Source organism: Lepidochelys kempii, chromosome 14, assembly GCF_965140265.1.
Source record: "Lepidochelys kempii isolate rLepKem1 chromosome 14, rLepKem1.hap2, whole genome shotgun sequence".
Taxonomy (NCBI): domain Eukaryota; kingdom Metazoa; phylum Chordata; order Testudines; family Cheloniidae; genus Lepidochelys; species Lepidochelys kempii.
In genome coordinates this window covers 41,894,475-41,921,184 of record NC_133269.1, presented here as the reverse complement: position 1 = coordinate 41,921,184, position 26,710 = coordinate 41,894,475, and the positions used below count along the sequence as shown (strand labels likewise).

The following is a 26,710-nucleotide window of genomic DNA, read 5'->3' as shown; positions in this document are numbered from 1 at the left end:
TCAAGGTGTGTAACAGCCAGGGCCCAGGACACCCAAGAGCAGAGCTGAGATCTCTCTTCAGGCACAATGAAACTTCCTACTTGAAAGGAAAGGAAGGCTGTACAGGAGACAGAACCTTCTTGGGGTTTGGTTCAAGGCAGTGGAAAAGAGCACCAAGGGATCTAAGAACCATTACCCACACTGTCTGGCCCAAGAGCAGGGTTTTTACCCCAAAAAGGAAGATCTGTGAGAGACTCCATGAAGATCAGTAGGGACTTTGCTGTTGCTTTTACATTGAAGGTGCTCAGATACTACGGTGATGGGCAGCCACACGAAATCCTATGACAGAACCACCAATGACAGATGCTAGTTCCACCGCTTAATAGTGCTCATACCAGAGAGAGGGTGTGGTATGATAACCTGAGTATTATCTAGATCATCCATGGACCATCTAGACCAAGCCTCTCACCTGACTGACTGTTTCTGTGATTTATGATCCCTCCCTATCAGATAGGCTAATAATCATTTGTTGGGATGAGTAATGAGGTGTTCTCTGAGATAATCTGAGGAGAGAAAGCAGAATGATTTTTTAGAGGGTCAATGATATAATAGACAAATCAAGATGGATTAAGATTTCTGTTTGAGCAAAAGGAGAGCCACTGGATAATACTTACCTGATCAGCAAGTCCTCAGTCTGTCTGTACACCTAAGGGATGTTCCTGCAAAGGAAGTAACAAAGTTATTAAGCAAAGTTCCTGAGGATCAATTCAAGTAGTCCACAATAGATCTGAAGATGCTTTCCAAAGCAAGGTGAGGATGCTTACATCCATTTCAGAGGCTGAAATTAAGGTAGAGGCAATAATTAGAGCCCTGAAAATATCTGCTTGATATCCCCAGACCATGTTTGTGGATCACAGATGGATGTGGATACAAATTTCATATCTGCGCAGGGCTCTAGCAATAAGTAACACCAGCTGTGTTCACATAATCAATCAGTACCAACCCTAGGAATAGAACCCAGCATCCTGACTCAGTCCTCCATTTTAACCATTATACAACTTTTTCCCCGGGCTGGGTTTCAAATATGTGCTCTGACCACTAGACCCCACTCTCCCACATCTGGGAAGAGAACTCAGGAGTCCTGGAGACCATCCTTCTTTCAGATGAAAAGAAAAAAGAAAAAAATCAGTATCTCCTCCCCAGCAACATACAAGCCAGCTGCTACTTTAGTAGAAGTCAGGTTGTTTCCTCTCCGGTCCCGATGGGCACTTCATCTGGGGAAGAGTGAGAAACATCGTTCCTTCCTATTTTATCTTCCCCATACACCCCCTAAGGGAAATTAAATTTCAAAGGGATTCCCTCCTCGCCTGAAAAGTAAATGCAGTGAAAAGAGGGGGATGTGTAGGGAAGTTTTTGCCACTAATAAGAAACACGGCAGATGCCGGGCTCAAGATCCTCGCATCACACTTCCACAGGACAAGACATCCATTCCTCTCCCAAAGTTTAGTTTTCAGAGTAACAGCCGTGTTAGTCTGTATTTGCAAAAAGAAAAGGAGTACTTGTGGCACCTTAGAGACTAACCAATTTATTTGAGCATCAGCTTTCGTGAGCTACAGCTCACTTCATCGGATGCATACTGTGGAAAGTGTAGAAGATCTTTTTATACACACAAAGCATGAAAAAAATACCTCCCCCCACCCCACTCTCCTGATTATCTTCTTGATTATCACATTGTAAGGAGAGTGGTCACTTTAGATAAGCTATTACCAACAGGAGAGTGGGTTTGGGGCGGGGGAGGGGAGAGAAAACCTGGATTTGTGCTGGAAATGGCCCAACTCGATTATCATACACATTGTATGGAGAGTGATCACCTTAGATAAGCTATTACCAGCAGGAGAGTGGGGTGGGAGGAGGTATTTTTTCATGCTTTGTGTGTATAAAAAGATCTTCTACACTTTCCACAGTATGCATCCGATGAAGTGAGCTGTAGCTCACGAAAGCTCATGCTCAAATAAATTGGTTAGTCTCTAAGGTGCCACAAGTCCTCCTTTTCTTTTTCCAAAGTTTAGTGTACACAGAATGGTTTCTTCCCACCATAACACTGCAACTCTGTTCCAATTCGGATACCCTTGTCAAACTTTAAGCCTATGTTCGAAAGTGAAGCAAGGCTTCAGAAAAGGCTTCAGCTGTCCCCTCCCCCCAGGTAAGCAAACCAAGAAACATTGCAACAATTTTCTGTAACTGTCTGCTGAAGTATCAAATGACAAGGCACCCGCCCAATCACAGCAATGTCAGCGCTTTCATCTAGGAGGAAATCGTCTGAGCCCTGGTCTACACTACAAAGTTGTCAGTATACATGCGTCACTCCAGGGTGTGGAAAATGCACACCCCTGAGGGATGCAGTTATACAGACAGATCTCCCCATGTAGACAGCACTATGAAGCCCTCCCTAGGACATAGCTACCACCTCTTGGGGCGGTGGAATATCTACACCCATGGGAGAAGCTCTCCTGTTGGCATAGGTAGTGTCTTCACTAAGCGCTGCAGCTGTCCTGCTGCAGCTCTAAGTGCAGTCAAGCAGAGTCACCTCTAGCTTTCAGGAAATCAGAGAATGCGCAAGGTGCTGTCACTTTGAATGGAGGACCTTGAGGTCCTTGTCCAATGTTGAGCTGATGATCTCCTCCAAATAATCCACATCTTACACATCTGCGTGGCATGCCATAAAGCACACCACTTTCAGTTCAACCTGATGCACTAAAACAGCAGTAGTAAACATGCTGGGAGCCACACTAACCCCAAAGTCAGTCAAGCACATTGAGAAGAAATGAAACAGAATTTTTCTTCTGCTTCTCAGTCTTCATATGCTGCACCAGATCTGCATGGTGGGCATAAAGGGCATGTTTACAGAATTTGCAGCCATCCAGACCAGCATCCCCTACCACAGGCACAATCCATTGTTTTAGGCCCCTCTCTTCCCACCATTACTTGCACTCTCTTTTCCCATACTTGACCCATTTGCTTAAAGGTGGTGTGGATTTTGAACTAGAACCCATGCTTTTACTAAACGTAACAACAGTCAGAACCTACACAGCTTGCACAGCACTCCAGGACAGTAATAAACTCCCCAGAATTAGTCAATTTCTGTACCTTTTTTCTATGACAAATTGCAAACTCAGACCTAGGCCAGCAGTTCTCAGACTGTAGGTCGGGACCCCAAAGTGGGTCACGATCCTATTTTAATGGGGCCATCAGGGCTGTCTTAGATTTGCTGGGGCCCAAAGCCAAAGCCAGAGGGTTCAGCCCTGCGTGTTGGGACTCAGGTTACAGGCCCCCTGCCTGGGGCTGAAGCCCTTGGGCTTCAGCTTTGCACCACCCGCCTGCCCTGCACAGTGCAATGGGGCTTGGGCAGGCTCAGGCTTCGATTCCACGAGGCCTAGGCCGGTGTAATTTAGGTCACTAAAGAGGATGGCTTATTCACTCTCCTGAGCAACATAACTTACCAGCAGGACAGTGGGGTGGGAGGAGGTATTGTTTCATATTCTCGGTGTGTATATAAAGTCTGCTGCAGTTTCCACAGTATGCATCCGATGAAGTGAGCTGTAGCTCACGAAAGCTCATGCTCAAATAAATTGGTTAGTCTCTAAGGGGCCACAAGTCCTCCATAACTCACATTGATCTAAGCTGTGGTGTATACATAGCCTCAGACTTCAAGGCCAGAAGGAAGCATCATTATGCTCTAGGCAGACCTGCACTCTGTAGGCCGCTTGAACCTCACCCATCCAACTCCTATAAGAGACCCCTAACCTCTGGGCCAGTAATTCACCAAGGCAGCAGAACCATTAGCCAACTTCCCTACCATTCAATGCCAGCACTAAACGCGTTTGACACAGTAACCGTATCGTGTGCGAAAGGAACCATTTACAGTGAGCTCCTGCAGACCCCCCCCCCCGCCCCCCCCAAACCAACTCTGCATCCCACCTCCTCCTCACAGCAGGCCCGGCCACCCACACACAGCAGAGCCAGCAATAGGGGTAATCAAATATACTCGCCAAACAAACAGGTCCGTTCCCCGGGAGGGACGATACAGTCCGTTCAGGAGCCACGCCCGGGCACTAGGAACAGCAGCATGATGGTGAACCAACCACCCCGACCGACCGACCCGCACGGCCCCTCCAGCCACTTCAGTGCGATCATCCCCCCCGCCCCCCGCCAACCGCATCGATGTGTCCCAGGCGGGCCACCGTCCCCGTCCAACCGGCGGCCTCAACCGACCCCGCAAACTGTTGGGCGCCCGACTCCCCCTCCCCCAACACGAATCACGTTCTTTGCAACTGACCGGGCCCAGTCCGGGACCAGCCTCCGCCTCACCTGAGCGAAGAGCTGTGGAGTAGGGCTGTGGGCGCGCAATCCAGGTCCGCCCCTAGAGCGAGGTGGGCTCTGTCAGGAAAACCAAACCCGAGCCGAGCCGAGCAGCACCAAGCACCGGCCACCAGCCCCTCTCCGCCGGCAGTAGTGAGGGGCAGGGGAAAGATAGAAACCAGTGCTTTGCGCTGAATTCAAATAGCCTGGCAGGACCAAGGACCAATCCCTTTCGCCCCTCCACAAACGACCAATCAGGTGCCGCCATTTGTTTTTGAAAAACGCGCAGCGGCCCATTGAGCGTCGCGTGAGGGCGACCGTATTGGAAAAACCGTCACATGAGTCAGGCGGGGGCTTAACTACGTCATCTCAGGGCGTGGTCAAAGAGGAAGCAGGAACCGGGCAAAGCCGCGGGGGGGCCTGTCATTGGGTGGAAGACCCTAGCGGGAGCCGCTGATTGGGTAGGACGATTGCCGCGAGTCGAGTGAAGCCACGCCCCCTTTCCCCTGGGTCCAGCAGCCACGTGAGGAACCCGAAAGTGAAAGGAAAGAATGAGGCAGCGGTCAGCCAGCGGCCGTTGACAGCGTTTTTTAAAGCTGCTTGGGCGACTGGGAGCCAATCACGTTCTCCGACGGCGGGAAATTAAAAAAAACAAAAATCCCAGTCCCCTCCCCCCGCAAAAAGCCCCCAAACAAGCAACAGGCTACATAAGGAAATGACTAGGCAATTACATACGCAAAGATGCCAACATAGGCTTGCTGGGAGCGGCTTTGGCAGCCTTCTCCCCTGCCCACAGGTCGGGGCGAGGCACCACAGTGGAGTGAAGAGCACTGTTCCCTCCAAGCGGTGCGCATGTGCGCTCGCACGCAGATCCTAAACCCCCCACACAAAAATTTGCACAGAAGCAATTTTTTGCGCACACGGCCTGTCAAAACTTAGAGGGAACACAGGTGAAGAGACACTGGCCTAAGGAACCCCAGGGGAGGGATTGCGGGAGAAAGGCCCTTCCATTGGGAGATACCGTGGAATAACTATAACATGTATGACTATTATAATTTTTGGAGGGGGCGTATGTAAAATATTTTACTGAATCAAGTCTCCTTAGCAGCTCAATACTTCATATCAGCGGTGGGAAGCAGGTGCTGAGAGGTACCGTCCTGGGAGGGCAGTGGTTTCAGCAGACGTTACTGAGCATGCTGTTTAAGACTCCAGGCCCCCGGAATAGTATAACTACATCTCTCAGGGGCTCATATTTTTCTGGGAAATCAAACGAACCGAAAAAACCCCAGGCTCTATTAAACATTTTCTAATTTGTTTTTTGAAGCTTTGGGCATCTCTACGGTTACAGTGCCGTAGCACTTAGTGCGGGGCCGGATTAACCTTTTGTGGGCCCGGCGCCAAACATATTTTTGGGCCCCTATAGGGGCAATGGACCATGGCGTGGGGGAGGGGAAATCGATCCCCAGAGTGAGGAGCCTACCAGGGGCAATGGCATGGCAGGGGCTGCCCCGCTCTGCCCAGCCCAGTGCGAGGGCACTATTTACAAACTGGCAGTTGCCAGATGCACAATGGTCCGCCCCATGCTGCGCCACACATCCTCTAACACCAGAACACCCCCCCACACAAATTCCCTAGAGCCAGAGCCCCCCCAGACCTGCTGTGTCCAGCGCATCCCCCAGACCCTGCCACAAATGCACAGTGCCCTGCATACCAGCACCCCTGCCCAACACCCACCTGCCCAGCACCCCACACAGAACCCCCACTCCCTAGTGCCCCAACACACAGATCTTCCCCACCCCCCTCACAGCCCAGCACCCTCCCAGACCCCTAAGAGACCCCCTCCCCCACGTCCTGCCTCCCTGCAGCACTCACCAGCCCTGCTGGGAGGCGACCGTCTACCAGGCTGAGCTGGCAGCGTAGCCAGGGTTAGTCCCAGGGCCGGGAATTGCCCCGGCCTCTTGGGTGTGGTGTGATCAGCCAGGCCAGCATCTGCCCCGGCTGGGCTCCCTCAGGACCCACTTGCCCGGAGGGACTCAGCCAATCCCCCCACACTGCCCCCCCCGCCCAAAAAAAAGAAAAAAAAAAAACTGACTGAGCCTGGCCAGGCTTCTGCACCAGTCCTGGGTGGCTCAGCTCCAGGGCGACAGGCAGGGCCCCACAGGTGGAGGGAAGCAGAGACTGCCCAGAGCCGGAGGTGCACTGGGGTCTGGCCAGGAGGCAGAGAGAAGCTGGAGGGTGAGGCCAGGGGGTGGAGAGGAGCCCACAGCCGACTGGCAGGCAGGCCGAGAGGAGGAAGTGGTGGGCGAGGTGGGGGGAGCCAGCGGGCTGGTGGGGTCTCAGGGTACAGTGCAAGCAGAGCAGGTCGGGGCCCCTTCTGAGCATGGGCCCGGCTCCATGGAACCACTGGCGCCATTGTAAACTCGGCACTGACTTAGTGAGGATGATACCTACACCGATGGGAGATTTCCATATCAATTGGTAGTGTAGACCAGCGACACTCAGACTGTGGCTCTTAAGCAACAAGTGGCTGTTTATAATGTGTCTCCTGGGGCTCTTTGCAGCACATGATATTAAAACACTGTGTCATTTAATGGTTAACCAATCTAAGTTAATAACCAATCAGGATGCTTTTACTATGTTATTAACCAACTAAGTTATCAACTTGCACTAAAATATTACCTTGTTTGCTGTGAGAATAATACGTTATACATATATAAACTAAATATTTCCTCATCATACTGTTTAAGTATGAATAGTACTATAGTAAATGAAACAATGGATTCACACGACTGTGGCTCTTTTGGGGTAATGCTGATCTCTAATTTGCTCCTGAACCACTGAGGTCCGAGTATCACTGGTTGTGATACAAGAGGTTTTTTGGTTCTTTTACTGCTTTAATCCTATGTAATGACTAGCAGCAGCACCCAGGACAGAAGCATATGAATGCATCTGCCTGCAAGGAAAAACCTCGGAGAGGTTTAAATTGCCGAAAAAGGCAGTTACCTTTTCCATAACTGGTGTTCTTTGAGATGTGTTGCTCGTGTCCATTCCACAATACGCGTGTGTGCTCGCCACGTGCACGGTGCCGGAAGTTTTTCCCTTAGCAGTTATCGTAGGGTAGCGACCCCTGGAGTGGCCCTCTATGGCGCGGTGTAAGGGGCATTGCGGCTCCCCCCACCCTCAGTTCCTTCTTGCCAGACAACTCTGACAGAGGGGAAGGAGGGCGGGATGTGGAATGGACATGAGCAACACATCTCGAAGAAAAAACGGTTACTCACCCTTTTTGTAAGTGTTGTTCTTCGAGATGTTTTGCTCATATCGATTCCAGTTCGGTATGTGCGTATGCTGCATGCACGGCTGTCTGAAACTTTTCCCTAGCAGCTACCCGTTGGGCCGGCTGTGGAGCCCCCTGGAATGGTGCCGATATGGTGCTCTATATATGACCCTGCCAAACCAGCCCCCCCTTCAGTTCCTTCTTGCCAGCTACTCCAACAGAGGGGAAGGTGGGAGGGAATGGAATAGATATGAGCAACACACCTCAAAGAACAAGAGTTACAAAAAGGGTGAGTAACCTTTTTTTCTTCTTCGAGTGCTTGCTCATATCAATTCCAGTTAGGTGACTTCCAACCCTTACCGCGGAGGCGGGGCCGGAGTCAAGGTATTGCAGATCCAAGAACCGCTCTGCCAAAGGCTGCATCGCCCCGAGGTTGGTGGACGATGGCGTAGTGCGATGTAAAGGTGTGCACTGAAGACCACATGAAAGCCCTGCAGATCTCCTGAACAGGTGTGTGGGCCAGGAAGGCTGTCGACGAGGCTTGCGCCCTCGTGGAGTGAGCTGTAATGGCAGGCGGAGGAACCTTCGCCAAGTCATAACAAGCGTGAATACACACCGTGATCCAGGATGAGATCCGCTGGGAAGAGACTGGCAAACCTTTCATCCATTCTGCAAAAGTGATGAGTTTTGCCTGGTTCAACCACGGATCCTCCAGGCCATGAGGTGGAGCGACTGAAGGTCCGGGTGAAGAAGGCAGCCGTGATTCTTCGAGATGCGGTCAGGAATGAGAGGTAGGCATACCGGGGACTAAACTGAAAAGTCCATGAGGGTGGGGTACCAGCACTGGCGAGGCCAAGCCGGAGCCACCAGTATGACATCCGCCCTGTCCCTGCGGACCTTGAGAAGTACCTTGTGGACAAGTGAAAATGGTGGAAAGGCATATAGTAGTTGACCAGACCATGGAATCAGAAACGCATCTGCGATTGAGCCTGGGCTGTGACCCCAGAAGGAGCAGAAGGTTGGACACTTCATGGTAAACAGGTCAATCTGGGGAAAACCCCAACCGCGGAAGATTGAGTAGATGATGTCTGGACGAATCGACCACTCGTGCGTAAGGAACCATCTGCTCAGGCTGTCCGCCAGCATGTTCTGAATGCCTGGCAGGTATGAAGCTTGGAGAAGGATGGAGTGGGCTAGACAAAATTCCCACAGTAGGAGGGCTTCCTGACAGAGAAGAGACGATCAGGCTCCGCCTTGCCTGTCTATATAAAACATGACCGTGGTATTGTCTGTGAGCACCGTTACACAGTGACCCTGCAAGCGGGGCAGAAACGCTTGGCACACAAGGCGGACCGCCCTGAGCTCCTTGATGTTGATATGCAGAACCAGTTCCTCTACTTGCCATAAGCCTTGAGTTCTCAGGCTTTCAAGATGCACTCCCCAACCCAGCACAGACACATCCATTACCAGAATCAAGGTGGGTTGGGGAGGGTGGAAAGGAACCCCGGCGCTCACCATGCGGGGGTCGAGCCACCATCGTAGGGAATTGAGGGTATGCTTTGGAATGGTCAGCACCATGTCCAGACTGTCGCGGCCCGGGCGATACACGGACGCGAGCCACGCTTGTAGAGGCCTCAGTCGCAATCCGACATGCTGCACCACATAGGTGCAGACACCATATGTCCCAGCAGCCTGAGGCACTGCCTTGCTGTGGTGGTGGGAAAAGTTCAAAGGCTGCCGATTATCTGTGAGAGGGCTAGATGCCACGCCTCTGGGAAGAAAGCTCTCGCTTGATTGGCATCGAGGACTGCCCCAATGAAATCTATTCTTTGAGTTGGGGTGAGGACAGATTTGCTGATGTTGAGAATGATGCCTAAGCGTTCAAATGTGTCAGCTGAGATCAGGGCCCCGTTGTGCCGGGCACTGCCCAGACACACAGCGAGAGACAGTCCCTGCCCCAGCTGAGATCAGGGTCCCATTGGGCTGGGCGCTACATGGACACACAGGGGATACATCCACATTGGAGCTGGAAGATATAACTTCCAGCTTGAGGAGACATACACACTCTTGAGCACTAAAAATAGAGATTGTAGCCATGGTGGTGGGAGGGGCTGGCTGCCCCGAGTGCAGTCCCAGCCAAAACCCTAGATCGGTACTTGAATTGTTTGGTCCTTCCTACTGCCACAGCTACACTCTATTTTAGCATGGCAGCTCAATCACAACGAGCGTGGGTATGTCTGCTCCAGCCAGAAATTACACCTTCCAGCTCCAGTGCAAACACACCCAGGGTGAGACAGCCCCTGCCCTGCAGAGCTCATGGTCTAACCAAGCAAACTGTCCCCATTCCACAAGTAGAGAAACGGAGGCACAGCCTTACATTTTAGGCTTTGGCAACTGATGATTTTAAGCATGTGTGTGGGGAAAGATACAGGCATTTGCATTCCAAGGCCTTTTCCCTGTGGTTTCAGACAAAGAGAAAAAAAATGTTTCGAGATACAAGAGAATTAAATTGCCTAGAGCTACTGCTGCAGTTTTTGATAAAACAGCTCCTCAGCCTTTGACCTTTAGTGACAAACCAGAATTTGTACCTTTCCTATTAGACAAAAAACATTTGGATCCCAGGACACAGAACTGGGAGGGAGAATTTCACAGTGATTTTATCGCAGTGCAGAGATCCATTGCACAGGGTCAGGAAGGACCCGCCACAAACACAATATAAACACAATAGTCTGGTCAGTGACACAAAATAAAGTGAGAGGTTGGAGTCTTTTGCAACCATACACAAGGGGCAGCTCTTTAGATCTAGTTAACAACTAAATGTTAGCAAGGTGGGAAAAGCCTGAGGGAAAAGAGGAGGTGGGGGCAACCCAAGTAGAGAAAATGGACAAATCCCCCCCCACACACACACACTCTCTGAACGTTCCAGATTTTATTTTGCTACAGAGAACCGAGCACCAAACAGGCTTGATCCAAACTAGCGAAAGGACTCAACTGACTTTAGATCTGGTTCTGCGAAGTGCATTTTGAGAATTGTTGAGCATCCAAGATTCCAGTTCAAGCTAAAGGAAGTGAATACCACTGAAAAAAAATCTAGACCTAGGTGCATAAGTTCCTGGGCCTTTGAGTATAAGATACATACGGAGCCCCAAAGCCGCAGGTTTGTGGAACCCCGCATTGGCTGCTCTCACTGGGGCAGAACTTGATTCTTTGTTACTTCAGTTAGAATTTTATTTTTGTTAACAAAAAAATATAAAGGTTTTTACAGAGCACAAAACAGTATCTCCGAGATGTCGTTTTCTGTATGTTCTTATTGCTCTAGGCAGGCTATGGGTACAATTTCCAGATGAACGCACGCACACACACACCCCAGGCCTGGTCTACACTTAATCCTTATCCCAGCAGAGCTCTGTAGGTTAGGTGTGACACCCCCACCCCCAGCACAGAGCTCTGGGGGTCAGGGGTGTGACCCCACATCCCAGCACAAAGCTGTGTTGCCAAGCCCCTTGTCAGGGTTCCCTCCCCACTCTGAACTCTGGGGTACAGATGTGGGGACCCGCATGAAAGACCCCTAAGATTATATTCTACCATCTTAGGTTAAAAACTTCCCTAAGGCAAAAATTCCCTTCCTTGACCTTGGACAGTATTGCTGCCACCATCAAGTTATTTGAACGAAAATTCAGGGAAGGGTCACTTGGAGCCCTGTCCCCCCAAAATATCCCCCCAAGTTCCTTCACCGCCTTTCCTGGGGAGGCTTGTGAAGAATATACCAACCAACTGCCTTTAATGTAAGTACAAACCAGACCCTTTATCTTTAGGACACTAAAATCAATCAGGTTCCTAAAGGAGGAACTTTATTTAAAGAAAAAGTAAAAAAATCACACCTGCAAAATCAGGATGGGATTTTATGCTACCCTTAGCTGTATGTTTATGACACCTCCCCATGTGCCCATAGTCAATCCACAGAACAGGGCATGTGTGGACTGGGCCCCCACCTCCTGGTTCCCCATGCCCCACCCCCTTTGTGTGTGTAGCCGTGTCTGACCCTTGAACCTCAGGGACTCACTTGCCAAGCCCAGCTCCATTCCCCGGGGTCAGGCGGTGACCCCGCTGTCCTGGCCAGACCCTGCAGTTACCAGTGGTGACGGAATCCCCCTTCACTTCCTGTCCTAAACTGCTGTGCAGTGCGGCTATGAAATACCTACTGCGCTGCACCCCAGATATAGCTGCATTTCTACACCTGTATAAACAGCCCCCTGCCCCAACCCAGAGGTGGCTGCATATCAGTCCAAGGGGAGGGATCCCTGCATAAACAGCCCCCCCCGCCCAACCCCAGAGGTGGCTGCATATGAGCACGGGGTGCGGGATCCCTGCATAAACAGCAAACGCACCCTACCCCAGAGGTGGCTGCATGGCAGCGAGTGGTGTCCAGCCTCCCCTGGCCTCTCCAGAGACCCTTTCCCAGGCTGGACGAAGCTCTTGGGCTCCTTGACCCACGTCCTCAGCAGAGCCCCCTCCTCCCCCCAGCAGCAGGAGCGAGCAGAGAGCAAAGCGGGCAGCGCGTGGCAGCCGGCGCCACCCTGCCCCGACACGCGCCCTGAGCGGCCGGGCCCCGGCCACCGCCGCGCGCCGGGGACCCCCCCGCGGGGAGCGTCTTACCTGGCGCCGCAGCCGCGCGGGACAAGAACAAATCAAAGGCCAGTTCCCGCGCTCGCGCTCGCGCTCGGCCCAACCGCTCCACTAGCCATTGACAGGGCAAGGAAAAGCTCGCGAGACACCCAGTCAGCCAACCACAAGGGGACTCGCCATACTCCTCCTGGATTGGACAAGGCACCCATCTCTGTGGCTGAGAATGAATGGGGCCGGGGAGGGGCATCTGTGATGACACTGGTCTGATTAGCATAAAGCGCGCCAAATCCCTTAAAGGGGACAGAGCCTTTAGCTCAGGGTTTCTCAGGGCACATTTTTTGGTGGCCTCACCAACCCTTGCTCTTGGCCGTTCTCACACTTTTTTTTTTTTTTGACAAAATACTCAGTTTTAAGAAAAACAAATAAATATGCACATGCACCCCTCCAAATCATTGTCATTTACTTATGGCTAGCCAGTAAGTCTGTTGTAAAAAGTGATATTAACAAACATACAAGTATCACTTTTCACAGCAGATTTACTCAGCCTGAGCAAGCCTGGAGACAAATTAAGCCCTGGATGGGGGGTCGGGGTGGGCAATAGAGGCCAGGGGCGATGGAGCTGGTGGGGGCGGGGGAGATAGTGGTCTGAAGCCCCGTCGCCAGAGCCCAAAGCCCCATGGCCAGGGGACTGGGAAAAGGAGCCTGAAGATGGGCAGCCGGAGCCTGCCGCCCAGGACCGGTGCAAGGATATTTTGCGCCCTAGGCGAAACTTCCACCTTGTGCCCCCCCCCCTTGCACATCGGTTCATTGAGGGGCAAATCCCAACAAGCCTTTATAGCTCTAACTGCACCTGTTACCTCTTGATTATTAAAAAGATATTTCTTAATGATCAGTAATGAATACAATCGTACAATACAAGGGCAGAGGGGATATTTTTATTATTGGGTTATACAGTGATGAGCTGCCAAAATCTTAACAACTGGTTCTCTATAAAAAGTTCTGATTTAAGGGATGTGCCCCAGTATGTATTTTTTGTACCAACAGGGTTACCATACATCCGTATTTTCCCAGGAGGAATTTTTAAAATTTAAAAATTTCTCCTGGACAGCAATTTAAGAACCAAAAAGCCTGACCTGGGCTGCGGGGGTGGCTGGAGACAGGGGCTGGCTGCGGGCAGGGCAGGGGGTGCAGCAGGTGCTGGTGTGGGCAGGGCAGGGGGTGGCTGGAGACGGGCTGGCTGCAGGCAGGGCTGCGGGGGTGGCTGGAGGCAGGGCAGGGGGTTGCTGGAGAAGGGGGCTGGCTGGAGGCAGGGGCTGGCTGCAGGCAGAGGGTGCGGGGGTGGCTGGAGACAGACTGGCTGGAGGCAGGGCAGGAGGTGCGTGCAGCAGGGGCTGGCTGCGGGCAGGGGGTGCGGGAGTGGCTGGAGACAGGGGCTGGCTGTGGGCAGCGTGGTGGGTACTCACAGGGAGAGCAGCAGGACACAGCCCAGGCCCAGCAGAGCAGCCAGGGACTTCCCAGGCAGCAGCGGGAGCCCTTTCCCCTCAGCCCAGTGCCCTCCCTGGGCACCCCCAGCCAGGCTGTCACGAGGCCTGGTGAGCTTAGGGGCACAGAGACAAGGACCCACATGTTCTGGTGGCAGGAGTTCAAGCTGCTTCCCGCACCACCATCCCCACCCTGCTCTGTTCCATGTGTGAGCACTAGCGTGTACAGCACCCTGCACCATGGTATCTCCAGGGAAGTACATGCCTGGCGTATGACTTGATCTTTCTTTGATCACCGCTGCCTCAGCTGCTAATGTTCTCCCAAATTACGTGTATCCCAGCCCCAGGGGAAGGCTTAAAAACGACCTGTGAAGTTACTGGTGCAACATGAGGAGCAAGAAAAATGACACGCATAAAAAAATGACCGGAGGGATTTGAGTCAGACTCCTCCCCAACCCCACCCCAAAAAGGAAACAACACGAGATCTCCCTGCTGCTGAGAGCAAGCAGGAGTGACTCTTGGAGGTGGAGGGAGGCACTCACTGACATGATGTTTGGAATGGCTTAGCAACCCTTTCCCTGTAGTGACCCTAATAACCCTGCCTCCGGTTACTCACCTACTGCACCGACCTTGCCAATAGCTGCTTGGTGTGAACTATGGGTGACCCCGCTGCCGCTGCTCTCTCTGGCACTGAAAGGGTTACACTGCAGGGAGAGCATCTAGGGCAGCGGTTCTCAAACTGAGGGTCAGGATTCCAAAGTGGGGCGCAACCCCATTGTAACGGGGTCGCCAGGGCTAGCTTAGACTTGCTGCGGCCCGGGGCCAAAACTGAAGCCTGAGCCGCAATTCCCAGGGCCAAAGCTGAAGCCTGAGGGCTTCAGCCCCAGGCAGCGGGGCTCAGGTTACAGGCCCCCTGCCTGGGGCGGAAGCCGTCGGGCTTCGCTTTGGCTCCCCCACCCGGGGCAGAGGGGCTCGGGCAAGCTCAGGTTTCGGTCCCCTCTCCTGGGGTCGTGTAGTAAGTTTTCTTGTCAGAAGGGGGTCATGGTGCAGTGAAGTTTGAGAACCCCTGAGCTAGGGAGTTTCCTTCTAGTTGCTGTATTTGGGGTGGAGCAGGGGGAGGGGGGACATGCCCCTACATAAGAAGTATATCAAGGAATATGTTACCGAGGAAAAGTGCCGGAGTGACCAGCGCTCCTGCCGGCAAAGCCAAGGCTGCCCCGGAGGGGGGCGGGGGCAAGTGGGGCCCCCAGGAGAATGTCTGAAGTCTGAGGTCTGAGACAGGGAGTGCCAGAGTAAACCCCTAGGCACATATATTTTGGGGTCAATCACGACAATGCTCAGTTTGGGGACCTATTGTGGAAGGGGCCCCCGAAACTGCTTTGCCCGAGGACCCTGAATCCTCTGGGCGGCGCTGGGCTAGTCCCTGCCTCTTGTGGGGTGGTGGAAGTTTTTTGTCGACAAACAGCAGCCACACTGCGCACCCGCGCCCCCCCGGCTTCCGGCCCCAGCCCTGCCCTCCACCCCCTGCGGGGGCGGGCACCTGCGCTCTCTGCTTGCCGCCTCCACACCGCAAATGGGACAAAGGCCTCCTTTTGGAGACCCAGGACAGGGCTTTAGAAAGGGACTGTCACGGCGAAAAAGGGACGTATGGTCACCCTACTGCCCAGGGGAGAGCCCCCTGGTGCCCCCCCCGCCCTCGCTCCGCCCCCTGCAGCCCCGCCCCTGCTGCCCAGCCCCTAGCACTGCCCTGGGGCAATGGGACCAGCCCTGAGTGCCAGGGAAGAGCCACTCTCAGGCAGACGGGGCAGGTGTCCCGGGATCGAATTCGTGCCCAGTGTCCTGCCGCCTCCTCGTTCCCCGCCCAGGGCTGTTCCCTTGGCCACGCCCCCTCCAGCAGGACAGCCAATGGGAGGCGCCACCGTGTGGCAGCATCACTAGTTGCTAAGCGGAGTCAGCTGGGGCTGCACGAGGGAGCAAGGAAAAGAGGTGGGAAATGGGCGGGGCGGCAGCATGAGGCATCAGTGGCCACTGAGAGCACGACAGGGGAGGGGCCAACTGCCACCGGAAGGAGAGGGTTGGGGGAGGGGCCAACTGCCACCTGAGGGAGGGGTTTGGGGGGGGCCAAATGTCACCCTGCTTGGGCTGTGTGGACCTACTCCTTTGTTATTGTAGGGTTGCTGGGGAGCACTGGGCTGTGGACAGGCTGGTTTGTTATTGCAGGGTTGCTCAGGAGCTCTGGGGCCGTGGACAGGGTTGTGCTGACACAGGAAATGCTCCGGGGAGGGGAGATGCATTGGGTCAAACCTGGGAGCTAGCACCCCTGCCCCACACTGTGAGCGTCCTTCAGCGAGTCCCCCTGGGCTGGACACCTCCAAGAGACCTGTACCCCAAAGGGGGCCATGGCCCTCCCCATCATGTGCAGGGACTCAGGCAGCCTTGTCAAAGCAGGCGGGTTTATGAGGTGATTGGCGCACGGCATAGGAAGCCCTCAGGCCAGCACAGAGAAATGGGGTACAGCTGTGTGGACCCCTTGGCTGCCGTTCTGGGCCTCTTTGGCCCCTGTTCCCCTCTTTGTCTGTAGTTCCCGGTTGAGCTCACCCCCCACCTGTGTTACCAGATGTGCCTGTTACTTTGGGGTACGCTCATTTATTAGGGTTACTCTTCTGGGGGGGGATTCAGGGATTCTGTGATTCCATCAATGAACTGCTTGAGTCACTTGTGTTCTCATACGGAGCTCTACCTCTCCCTGCTGCAAGTCCCCTCCCAATGAAGCTATCCTGCAGGACCTTGGTTCCCCAGGACTGGGTTCCTCCAGCCCAGAACCAGATGAATACACGCATGCACGCACACACACCAAGTCTGAGCAGGCCAGGTCAATCACCACTCTCAAGCTGACCCCCTTATGTGCCCCTGGGCTCAATAGGCTGCACCAAGCAGCACTTTCAGCTGCTCCCCGACCCCCCCATTATCTGCCACAGGTTTAAAACGTCCCTATCGCCGCTCTCACGTCACAACCCACTTGATGAGCAAACCCCACAGGATTTTTGGGCGCTACAGGGATCTTTAGCCTAGGTAAAAGAAGAGTTGCTGCAGAGTGAATGGGGGAAGCTAAAACCACAAAAGAGTAAAGTTGAGAGAGAGAGAGAGAAGCAATCAGCTTAACCATAGAAGTTATTTATTGAATAATAGTGATAACCACACAAGGAGGGCTAAACAAACATACCAGTTACATTATTAACGGTCAATACCTGAGGTAGAAAACAGATAGAGAAAGAAAAGGATCCCAACGCCCCCTGTAGCGTGAACTGGTCAGGGTTCCCAGGTGGCCAACACGATCAGTCAGGAGAAGATGAAATCCCAGTGGAACTGATGCAGAGTTTGGATCCAAACATTAGAACACTTACTTGAACATAGGTAGGGGTTTTTGTAGAGAAACAACAATGGTTCAAGGGAGAACACTAGATTTGTTTATGGGTAAACTGATGACTCAAGGGTTTTCTTTAGGCTAGACAATAGGAGCTGATCACTCTTGGCTATGGGTAGTGTTCCTTCCAGGGAGCTCACAATGCACCTAGGCTGCTTCGGTATTTTGGGTACCAATCAAGGATTAATTACTAGAATTGGGCTGATAACTGCTGAGCTGGATGTGTGCAGGCGTGGGTTCATTAACATCTGGAGCAGAGATCCCCCATGATGCCATGCTTCCCTGCCTTTCTGGCCCCAGAGTTCAGTGCGGTTCTCTGTTCTCCATTCTGTATGCAAATTGAGATATCTTAATCTTGTCACCCTTGTCAGGACGGGTCTAGATGTGTCTCCCAACGCCCTTCACTGCTCTCTGCAAGCCTTTCCTCTGACTGGTTTTGGTTCAAGCAAAGACTGGGGAGGGGGTGTCTTTCATGAGTCAAAAAGGCTAGATACTGCACCCTGGTTCCCCAAAAACACAGAGCTGACTGGTATCACCTGGCCCCTCCTCAGTCCATGTTCTTGGCCAGGGGAATGGTGTGCAGCTCCCTTGCTGAGAGGCAGGAAGTCAACATGCTCTGGGTCATTTGTTGGTTCCTAGGTGGTGAATGTTGCCATGTTTGGCTTTGCTACATGGACCTGGGACCCAAAGCCGAGACAGCTGGGCCTCATCCACACCTGCTTTGCTGGGCCTCTGCAAAGAGTAAACAGCCATTTCCCCCGCAACTAGCGAACAATGCAGCATACAGGGGAAACTGAAGCACACACAGTATTCAAACAAAATATTACAGACAATTCCCACCCCATCCCACCCTCCACCTCCCATCCCATCCTGATGAGCGCAGTGTGACCATCCAGCGTGTTAGATGGAGCGGGGGAGGTGGTGCCACTGGGAGAGGCCACGTTTGGGCAGGGGACACAGACCGATGCTCCACAAAGGGGCACAGACCAGACCTTGTGGGGAGGAATTCTGGTCACTAACATCAGAGTGGAGCTGGCATCGCAGGAGGGTAAAGGCCCTGTGTCCCATTGCCCATCTCCCTGAGCCAGCCCCACCCCTGCTCTGGGGCTGGACTGGAGTCAGTGCACCCTAATAGGAAAGGATGGGTGTCCCATTCCTCACCCCGCTGAGCTGCCAGTCCCCCCACCCTGGAGTTGCATCAGAGCTGGAGCCCCCTGGAGAGTAACGGCCCCATGTCCCTGTCTCCCATGGATGGTCCCCCTGAACCCTGCCTGTGGCCTGGTCTACACTTAATCCTTATCCCAGCAGAGCTCTGTAGGTTAGGTGTGACACCCCCACCCCCAGCACAGAGCTCTGGGGGTCAGGGGTGTGACCCCACATCCCAGCACAAAGCTGTGTTGCCAAGCCCCTTGTCAGGGTTCCCTCCCCACTCTGAACTCTGGGGTACAGATGTGGGGACCCGCATGAAAGACCCCTAAGATTATATTCTACCATCTTAGGTTAAAAACTTCCCTCCCCAAGGCACAAATTCCTTTCCTTGTCCTTGGACGGTATTGCTGCCACCACCAAGTGATTTAAACAAAAATTCAGGGAAGGGTCACTTGGAGCCCTATCCCCCCAAGTCCCTTCACCACCTTTCCTGGGGAGGCTTGTGAATAATATACCAAACAATTGCCTTTAATGTAAGTACAAACCAGACCCTTATCTTTAGGACACTAAAATCAATCATGTTCTTAAAAGAAGAACTTTCTTTAAAGAAAAAGTAAAAGAATCACACCTGAAAAATCCGGATGGAATCTAACTTCACAGGGTAATAAAAAGATTTAAAACACAGAGGACTCCCCTCTGGACTCAGCTTCAGTTACAAAAAACAGGAATAAAATTACCTCTTAGCATAGGGAAAATTGACAAACTAAAACAAAAGATAATCTAACACATTTCCTTGCCCGTACTTACAATTTTTGTAATCTTAGGTGAATCATTTCAGGTATACTTTCAGGAGATATCCCTGCCTGGTCTCGCCCTCCATCTGGACCAGGAACATACAAAGAGCACAAACAAAACCTCCCTGCCCAGATCTGAAAGTATCTTCTTTCCTTATTGGTCCTTTTGGTCAGGTGCCAACCAGGTTATTTGAGCTTCTTAACCCCTTACAGGTAAAGATTCAGTACAGCTGCCCAGGAGGGATTTTATGCTACCCTTAGCTGTATGTTTATGACCCCTCCCCATGTGCACACAGTCATTCCACAGAACAGGGCATGTGTGGACCGGGTGAGTGCCATCTGGGAAGGTGCTGTCCCCACTTTGGGGACAGACCCCTCCTGTCAGCACTGCGTCCACACTGGGCTGCCGGCGGAGCCTCACCGCTCTGGACCCTGCCATGCAGACACAGCCTGCGGCAGGAGGTGTCTGGATGGGAATTTGTCCATCTCTTCGTGTGGCTCTGGGCTGCTGTTCTACCTGGTAACAGGCTGGTCAGTGCACTCACCACTGCTCTAACCAGCCAGATCCCACTCCCCTCCTACACTGAGGACAGAACCCAGGAGTCCTGGCTCCCAGTCCCCCTGCTCTAACCCATTAGATCCCAACCCCCACCCAGAGATGGGATAGAACCCAGGAGTCCTGAATAGCTCCCCCCTCCCCACGAACGCACTTCCCCTCCCCAGCCAGGACTATTATTATAGATGTATTACTGCAGGGCCAAGGACCCCGGTCGTGGCCAGGACCCCCTTGTGCTCGGTGCTGCACAGACGCAGAACAAAAAGACAGAACCTACCCCTGGAGCCTGGGTCCCTCACACCCAGCTCTGGAGGGGCCGTGCCCCCAGGAGCTCTCAGCCGAACCCAGCCACCAACTTGGAGCGGCCTCCCTGGCGCCCCGCAGGCCATAGTGTTGTCAGGTCTCCCTCGTGGGTAGCTGCTTCCCTGCTTACTTCCCGGGCACGCCAGCTCAGCCTCAATGCCCTGCCAGGACCCTCCTGGTTCCCATGCCCTGACCCCACCCATCCCCTTTGTGTATGTAGCTGTGTCTGACCCCTGCACCCAGGCCCTGGCTCCTACAGCCCCCGGTGGGACCCACTGGGCAGCCCCTCCCTGAAGAGTTTATTGAATGGCACAGGCCAGCGCCGGCTTCCTGCAGATCCCGGATCTTAGCGATCCCACAGTGCCCCCAAGTGTCCAACATGCCCCGAACGTCCCAGAGGGAGGAGAATCCCACCCCGCCACCCAGGGCCCCGATCTCCCTGCGCTCCGATCCAGTCCTGCCCTCGGGGCCCTCAGCTCTGGAGCCGGGCACAGATCCATCCCCAAGGTCCATGTCCCCAGGAGACGGGCCGATCCCCACGCCTGGGCCGGTGCCACCCCCTCAGGGACTGGACTCCCCTGGTCCAACATCCTGGTAGCCCCTGGAAGGAGAGAGCAGAGGGAATGGGTTATGGGGTGTAATGGCCCACGACCACTACCCCAGAGAGGGAGAGGACTCACCTGCGTCTGCTCCACCACAGCACCACGGCTACGGCAGCTATGGCCACAACCCCCAGGAAGATGCCCACGACCAGGCCAGGGCCCCAGCGCCTGGTCTGCTCTGTAAAACAGGGGGTGCCATGCTGGGAACAGGGACAGGAGTATGGACCCTGTTCCCTCTGCCTTCCCCGCAGTCGCCCCACACCCCCCACCTCCAACCCACTGCCTGCAGTCCCCCCGACCCTGGTCCGTCAGCCTCCCCCGCAGTTCCCGCTGCTCCTCCAAACCATGCCCTCAGCCCCCCAACAGCTCAGTTCCCTCAGCCTCTCCCACAGTCCCACCCCTTCTCCCCCCCATCTTCCCACCCCCTCAGATTCCCCCCACTCTACTCCTGCCCCCACAACCCAGTCGTGTCCCGTTCCCCTCAGCTCCTCCATCCTGCTCCCCTTGATCCATCTCCACACCTCCCACCCACCCCCTCTGCCTCCCTCTGCCTCCCTCCGCCCCAATCCTGCTGGCTGGACCCACCCCCGTCCAACTCAGGATGTGCAGGAAAACCACCCAGAGACCATGACCACCCCCCACCCCCTGGGGATGTGCACCTACCCCAGGGAATCAGCAGGCTCTGGCCCCCCAGGCTGCTGTGCTCCACCCGGCAGGCGTAGCTGTGCCGGTCGCCTGGCTCCACGGCTAGGGAGCTGCGCAGGATCCCGCTGGAGTTCAGCAACAGCCCGGTGGCACCTCCTCCCCGTCCTGCAGCCAGGCCACGCAGACGGGCCGGGGGTAGAAACCGGTGACCTGGCAAACCAGCAGTAACGGCGCAGGGGTCCCAGCTTGGGGAGGCGCTCGGGCAAACACCACGGCTACTGGCTGCTCTGAGACAGGAGGGAGAGAGACAGGGCGTGGGAGAGGGGATGATTCAGCCTGAGCCTCAGGGACTCCCTAGCCAAGCCCAGCTCCTTTCCCCGGGGTCAGGCATTGGCCCCGCTGTCCTGGCCAGACCCTGCAGTTACCAGTGGTGACGGAATCCCCCTTCACTTCCTGTCCTAAACTGCTGTGCAATGCAGCTATGAAATACCTACTGCGCTGCACCCCAGATATAGCTGCATTTCTACACCTGTATAAACAGCCCCCTGCCCCAACCCAGAGGTGGCTGCATATCAGTCCAAGGGAAGGGATGCCTGCATAAACAGCCCCCCCCGCCCAACCCCAGAGGTGGCTGCATATGAGCACTAGGTGCGGGATCCCTGTATAAACAGCAAACGCACCCTACCCCAGAGGCAGCGAGTGGTGTCCAGCCTCCCCTGGCCTCTCCAGAGACTCTTTCCCATGCTGGACGAAGCTCTTGAGCTCATTGACACACGTTCTCAGGAGAAACTGAATCACGCTGGCTGCACCTTTATCCCGGTTGAGAAGGTCCCGGGCGTAGAGCGCAGCCACATTATCCCCCTGCTGAGCAACCCATTTGCCTGCGTCCACCTCAAAGCTGATGAAGTCCTCGCCGTTCACTCCAGCGTCATAGAATCGCCTCGAGGTGCCATTGGGGTGCAGCTCGCACCCGAGGGAGCCCTGGATTACAAAGGGGTCTGGAACAGGAAGGGCAGGGGGATGAGGACGGGCATCCGGATGTCTCAGGAGGGGGCAGAAGTAGAGAGACCGGGGGAGTAAAGACATAATGTCAGGTGCCATGAGGATGTTGGGCTACAGGACGGCGGTGGGATTGTGGGGCGGCCCTGGTTGGAGTTAAGGGTAAGTTGCAGTTTCTGATTAAAGCTGATTTTTCTTGGGCACAGTCATTGGCTCGAAAATCACTGCGTTACATCGGTGCCTGAGGCAGAGTTTGTGGTGCAAATTTGGGGTCCCTTGGTCACAGGGTTCCTGAGATACAGACCCCTGCCCAAATGACCTGCTTTCAAAGGGTCAGGGTACACGTCAGGAAAGACCAGGAGCCTCGGCTCAGGGAGTGGGACACGGGACCTTTCCGCTCTAGGAAGTTCAGGCTACAATCTGGCCCCAGACCTGGCTGGAGAATGACACACGGGTGTTTCCCCTCTGGGGGATGCTGGCTCCAATCAGCCAAAGGGCCAGGGACTGGCTGTCTTGCCCCCAATGACACACTCAGTTGCTGCGGTGAGTGTGTCAGTTCTCAGCTCCCCGGGTGGGTGGGGAGAGGGATCCGCTCAGATCGCTCCATACTCACAGCCCATTCCCTGCTGCTGAGCTCTTCTGTTCACTTTAAGGATGAAGTCGGATAGAGAGCGCTGGATCAGCAGCTCCAGGTCCTGCCACTGCTTCGGGGTCAGGCCCTGCTGGGCCCAGGGCTGCCGGAAGCGGATCTTGCAGGTGATGCAGTCCATGGAGTGGGTCTCCAGGTCGCCCAGCAGGGCCATCCCCTCCATGCCAATGGAGCTGGCGTTGTGGAAGACATAGATTTGGAGCAGCCGGAGGGTGACAGACGCTGGCGGGACAGGAGGGGAGGCTGGGGCAGGGGGCAGGAAACAAGTGGAGGACAAAGCGGGTGGGGAGAGAGATTAATGAGTTTCAGTCCCGTAAACAATCCTGCACTACGGGGTCTCCCTGCTGATCCCTAACCTGCCTCCCCCGTCCTACTCCCCCAGCAAGGGTCACTAGCCCAGCATGGTACTTCCCCACCCTGGCCCTAGTGTTACACCATCCCCATGCATCCCCGGTAGCAAAAACAGCAGGGGGAGTCCTCACTTACCAGCCAGGGCCTCCCATGCCCAGGGAAGGAGAAGCAGAGGGAGCAGCATCCTGGCAGGGGAAGGGGGATCCAGGCTCTGGCGGGCGTCAGGGCAGTGGGACGAGGGGCCCAGGATCCCAATGTGCTCTCAGTTCCTCCGCAGCCCACACCCCTTTCTGCCAACTTCTCCCTTTGTCTGTGTTTCCTCAGCTCCGTGCCTGCAGCTGCCAGCCAGGGCCCTCCTTAGACATTGTGGTGCCCTACGCAGCCCCAGACCTCCGAGGGGGGGGCAGGCGCTGTGCCCAAGGTCTGTGGGGGACAGGAGCAGGCATGGGGGGCAGGGGGGAACCACCCCCCAGGATGAGCTGGCAGAGCGGTTTGGGGCCGGGTCGCACCACTTCCCGCCACCGCCACCGGGTGAGTGCAGGATGTGCCCAACCCCTGCTGCAGTCCCCCGGGAGGTAACTCAGGGGAAGGGGTGGAGCAGGGGCGGCGCTGGGGTGGAGCTGGGGCTGGGGCTTTGGGGAAGAGGCAGTGTCACGGAATGGGGGGAAGTCAGGGCCCTGCACCCTCACTTCCTGCGATTCACCGTGATTCTCAGCCAGCCAGTAAAACAGAAGGTTTATTCGAGGACAGGAACAGTCCCAAACAGAGCTTGTAGGTGCAACCAGGACCCCACAGTCAAGTCCTTCTGGGGGGTAGGGAGATTAAAAACCCCAAACTTGGGGGCTCCCTCCTCTTCCCCAGCCAACTCCCCCCTGACACCGGTCTCACTCCCCTTCTCCCGGCTCCTCCTCCAGCCTTTGTCCAGTTTCCCGGGCAAAGGTGTCACCTGGCTCCATCCCCCTCCTGGCTCAGGTTACAGGCTCAGGTCTCGTCCCTCAGTAAAATCATCCCCTGCTATCCCATCCCCCATGCTGACAGTTCCAGTAAAACTGGACGACATTCCCAGGTCAATCCGCCCCGCTCCCTACTGTGTCACATCTCTCCCCCCTTCGAGACTGAACTGAGCGGGGTCACTCTGACCAGTGACCTGGGGAAGTTCAGGGCCCCCTCTCTGGGACAATGCTTCCGCTATCATGTTGGCACTTCCCTTCACATGGACCACATCCATATCGTAATCCTGCAGGAGCAGGCTCCACCTCAGGAACTTGGCATTGGCTGCTTTCATTTGGTGTAGCCAGGTCAGGGGAGAGTGGTCGGTGTACACGGTGAAGCATTGCCCGAAGAGATATGGCTCTAGTTTCTTCAGGGCCCACACCATGGCCAGGCATTCCTTCCTGATGGCCGACTAGTTTTGCTCGTGGGTAGCAACTTCTTGCTCAGGTACACGATGGGGTGTCTCTCCCCCTTTTCATCCTCCTGCATTAACACCGCCCCCAGTCCCGTGTCTGAGGCATCGGTGAACACCATAAAAAGCTTGTCAAAGTCTGGGTTTGCCAGAACTGGGCCACTGGCCAGAGCTTCCTTCAGCGCACAGAGAGCCCTCTGGCACTCCTCAGTCCAGATCACCTTGTCTGGCTTCCCCTTCTTGCATAGCCCAGCGATGGGGGTGGCTATGGTGCTAAAGTGGGGCACGAATCTTTGATAGTACTCCGACATCCCAATAAAGGCTTGGATCTGCTTTTTGGTTTGGGGAGCGGGACAATCTCTGATCACCTCCACTTTGGCTGGTTCTGGCTTTAGGCAGTCACTCCCCACCCGATGGCCCAGGTCAGACACTTCAGCCATCCCCACCTTGCACTTCTCAGCTTTTATAGTCAGCCCAGCCTCCTGGAGTCGGTCCAGCACTTGTCTAACACATAGTCCTCCCAGGTCTGGCTAAAGACACAGATGTCATCAATATATGCCACGGCAAAACTCCCCATCAGTAGCTGATCCACCAGGCGCTGGAAGGTAGCTGGCGCCCCCTTGAGGCCGAAAGGCAGGGTCAGGAACTCATAGAGCCCCAGAGGGGTGATAAAGGCTGATCTGAGCCTGGCATCTGCATCCAGTGGCACTTGCCAGTAGCCCTTTGTAAGATCCATGGTGGTAAGGTACCGAGCTCCTCCCAGCTTGTCTAGGAGCTCGTCAGGCCTGGACATGGAGTAGGTATCAGAGACAGTGATGGCATTGAGCTTCCGATAGTCCACACAGAACTGGATCAACCTGTCCTTTTTGGGGACCAGCATCACCGGGAAGGCCCAAGGGCTGGCAGATGGCTGGATCACCCCCAAAGCCAGCATGTCCTTGACCTCTCTTTCCAGGTCCTGAACAGTCTTCCCTGTGACGAGGAAGGGGGAGCATCTTATAGGGGGATGCGATCCTGTCTCTACCCGGGGGACAGTCAAATTACTGCGTCCAGGCTAGTTGGAAAACAGCTGTCGGTACAGATGCAGCACCCCTCTGATCTCAGCTTGCTGGTCAGGGGTTAGCCGATTAGAGAGGGGAATTGTTTCCAGGGGGGAACCAGCTCTTGACTCTTTAGTAGATCTACTCCCTGGGACATCTCCCTGCTCATCCCAATGTCCACACACAGCCAGCACCACATTCCCCCTGTCATAATGTGGCTTCATCATATTCACATGGTACACCTAGCGGTGATGTGCTCCGTTAGACAGCTCCACTACATAGTTTACCTCATTTAGTTGCTTGACAACCTTGAAGGGACTTTCCCAAGCAGCCTGTAGTTTGTTTTTCCTCACGGGGATAAGAACCATCACCTGATCCCTGGTGGCGTAGGCCCACGCTGTGCGGTCATACCAGACCTTCTGCTTCCTCTGGGCTCTGGCCACATTCTCCCTGGCCAGGCCCATGAGCTCAGCAAGTCTTTCTGAGCTGAGGAGAGGGGGGAGGGATAGCTCAGTGGTTTGAGCATTGGCCTGCTAAACCCACGGTTATGAGTTCAATCCTTGAGGGGGTCATTTAGGGATCTGGGGCAAAAATTGGGGATTAGTCCTGCTTTGAGCAGGGGGTTGGACTAGATGACCTTCTGAGGTCCCTTCCAACCCTGATATTCTATGATTGTCAGGAGTAGGGAGGTTGTGTGCGTAGCTCTATGCAGAATGTCTCTGCTGAGCTCTCACACAGGGCTCAGGGGTGCAAAGCCTGCAGGAGCCGGGTGGGAAAGCTGTGGGGTTCTTGTTATGAATTGTATGTTAATCAGCCAGCTGCCCAGGGTTTGGTTAACTGGGGGAAAAGGAGAAATGGGGCAGAGGGGGTAGAGCCAGCTGGATAAACCTGCTGCACTGGGGTTGTAACTAGTGACACACGTCACTCTCCAGCTGGAGTTTGAGCCTATATTTTATGTTACCATCTCCTCCTCGTTCTGGATCACAAGCATGCGAGAGCTCTTCCCCGAGCAGTTGTCACGGCTCCCAGTCCAGTCTTGACGCTCTTTTTTAAGGGAAAATGCCATTTTGACAA

The 26,710-nt window shown here is 54.5% G+C and overlaps 2 protein-coding genes across 6 annotated transcripts in view; both read right to left on the bottom strand.

Moving 5' to 3' along the window:
- The window catches only part of LOC140897791 (C-type lectin domain family 2 member D-like), a 49,208-nt gene extending 36,861 nt beyond the window's left edge, over window positions 1-12,347 (bottom strand). For 3 of the 5 annotated variants that reach the window (XR_012154811.1, XM_073310844.1, XM_073310848.1), the window contains exons 1-3: window positions 12,269-12,347; window positions 654-698; window positions 449-542 (exon numbers count right to left, since the gene is read on the bottom strand). The gene's annotated coding sequence lies outside the window, so the exon portion shown is untranslated. Of the gene's footprint in view, window positions 1-448; window positions 543-653; window positions 699-12,000; window positions 12,224-12,268 lie in introns of those variants that run through there. The other 2 variants (XM_073310847.1, XM_073310845.1) reach the window with 2 other exon arrangements.
- An 8,096-nt stretch (window positions 12,348-20,443) lies between these two features.
- Window positions 20,444-23,375, bottom strand: LOC140897745 (antigen-presenting glycoprotein CD1d-like). Its single transcript, XM_073310747.1, is given in 7 exon segments — window positions 20,444-20,546; window positions 20,626-20,725; window positions 21,211-21,342; window positions 21,345-21,474; window positions 21,904-22,190; window positions 22,805-23,083; window positions 23,327-23,375. Coding segments are annotated over 7 exon segments (1,017 nt in total). The 3' UTR covers window positions 20,444-20,506.
- Window positions 23,376-26,710: the final 3,335 nt, after the last annotated feature.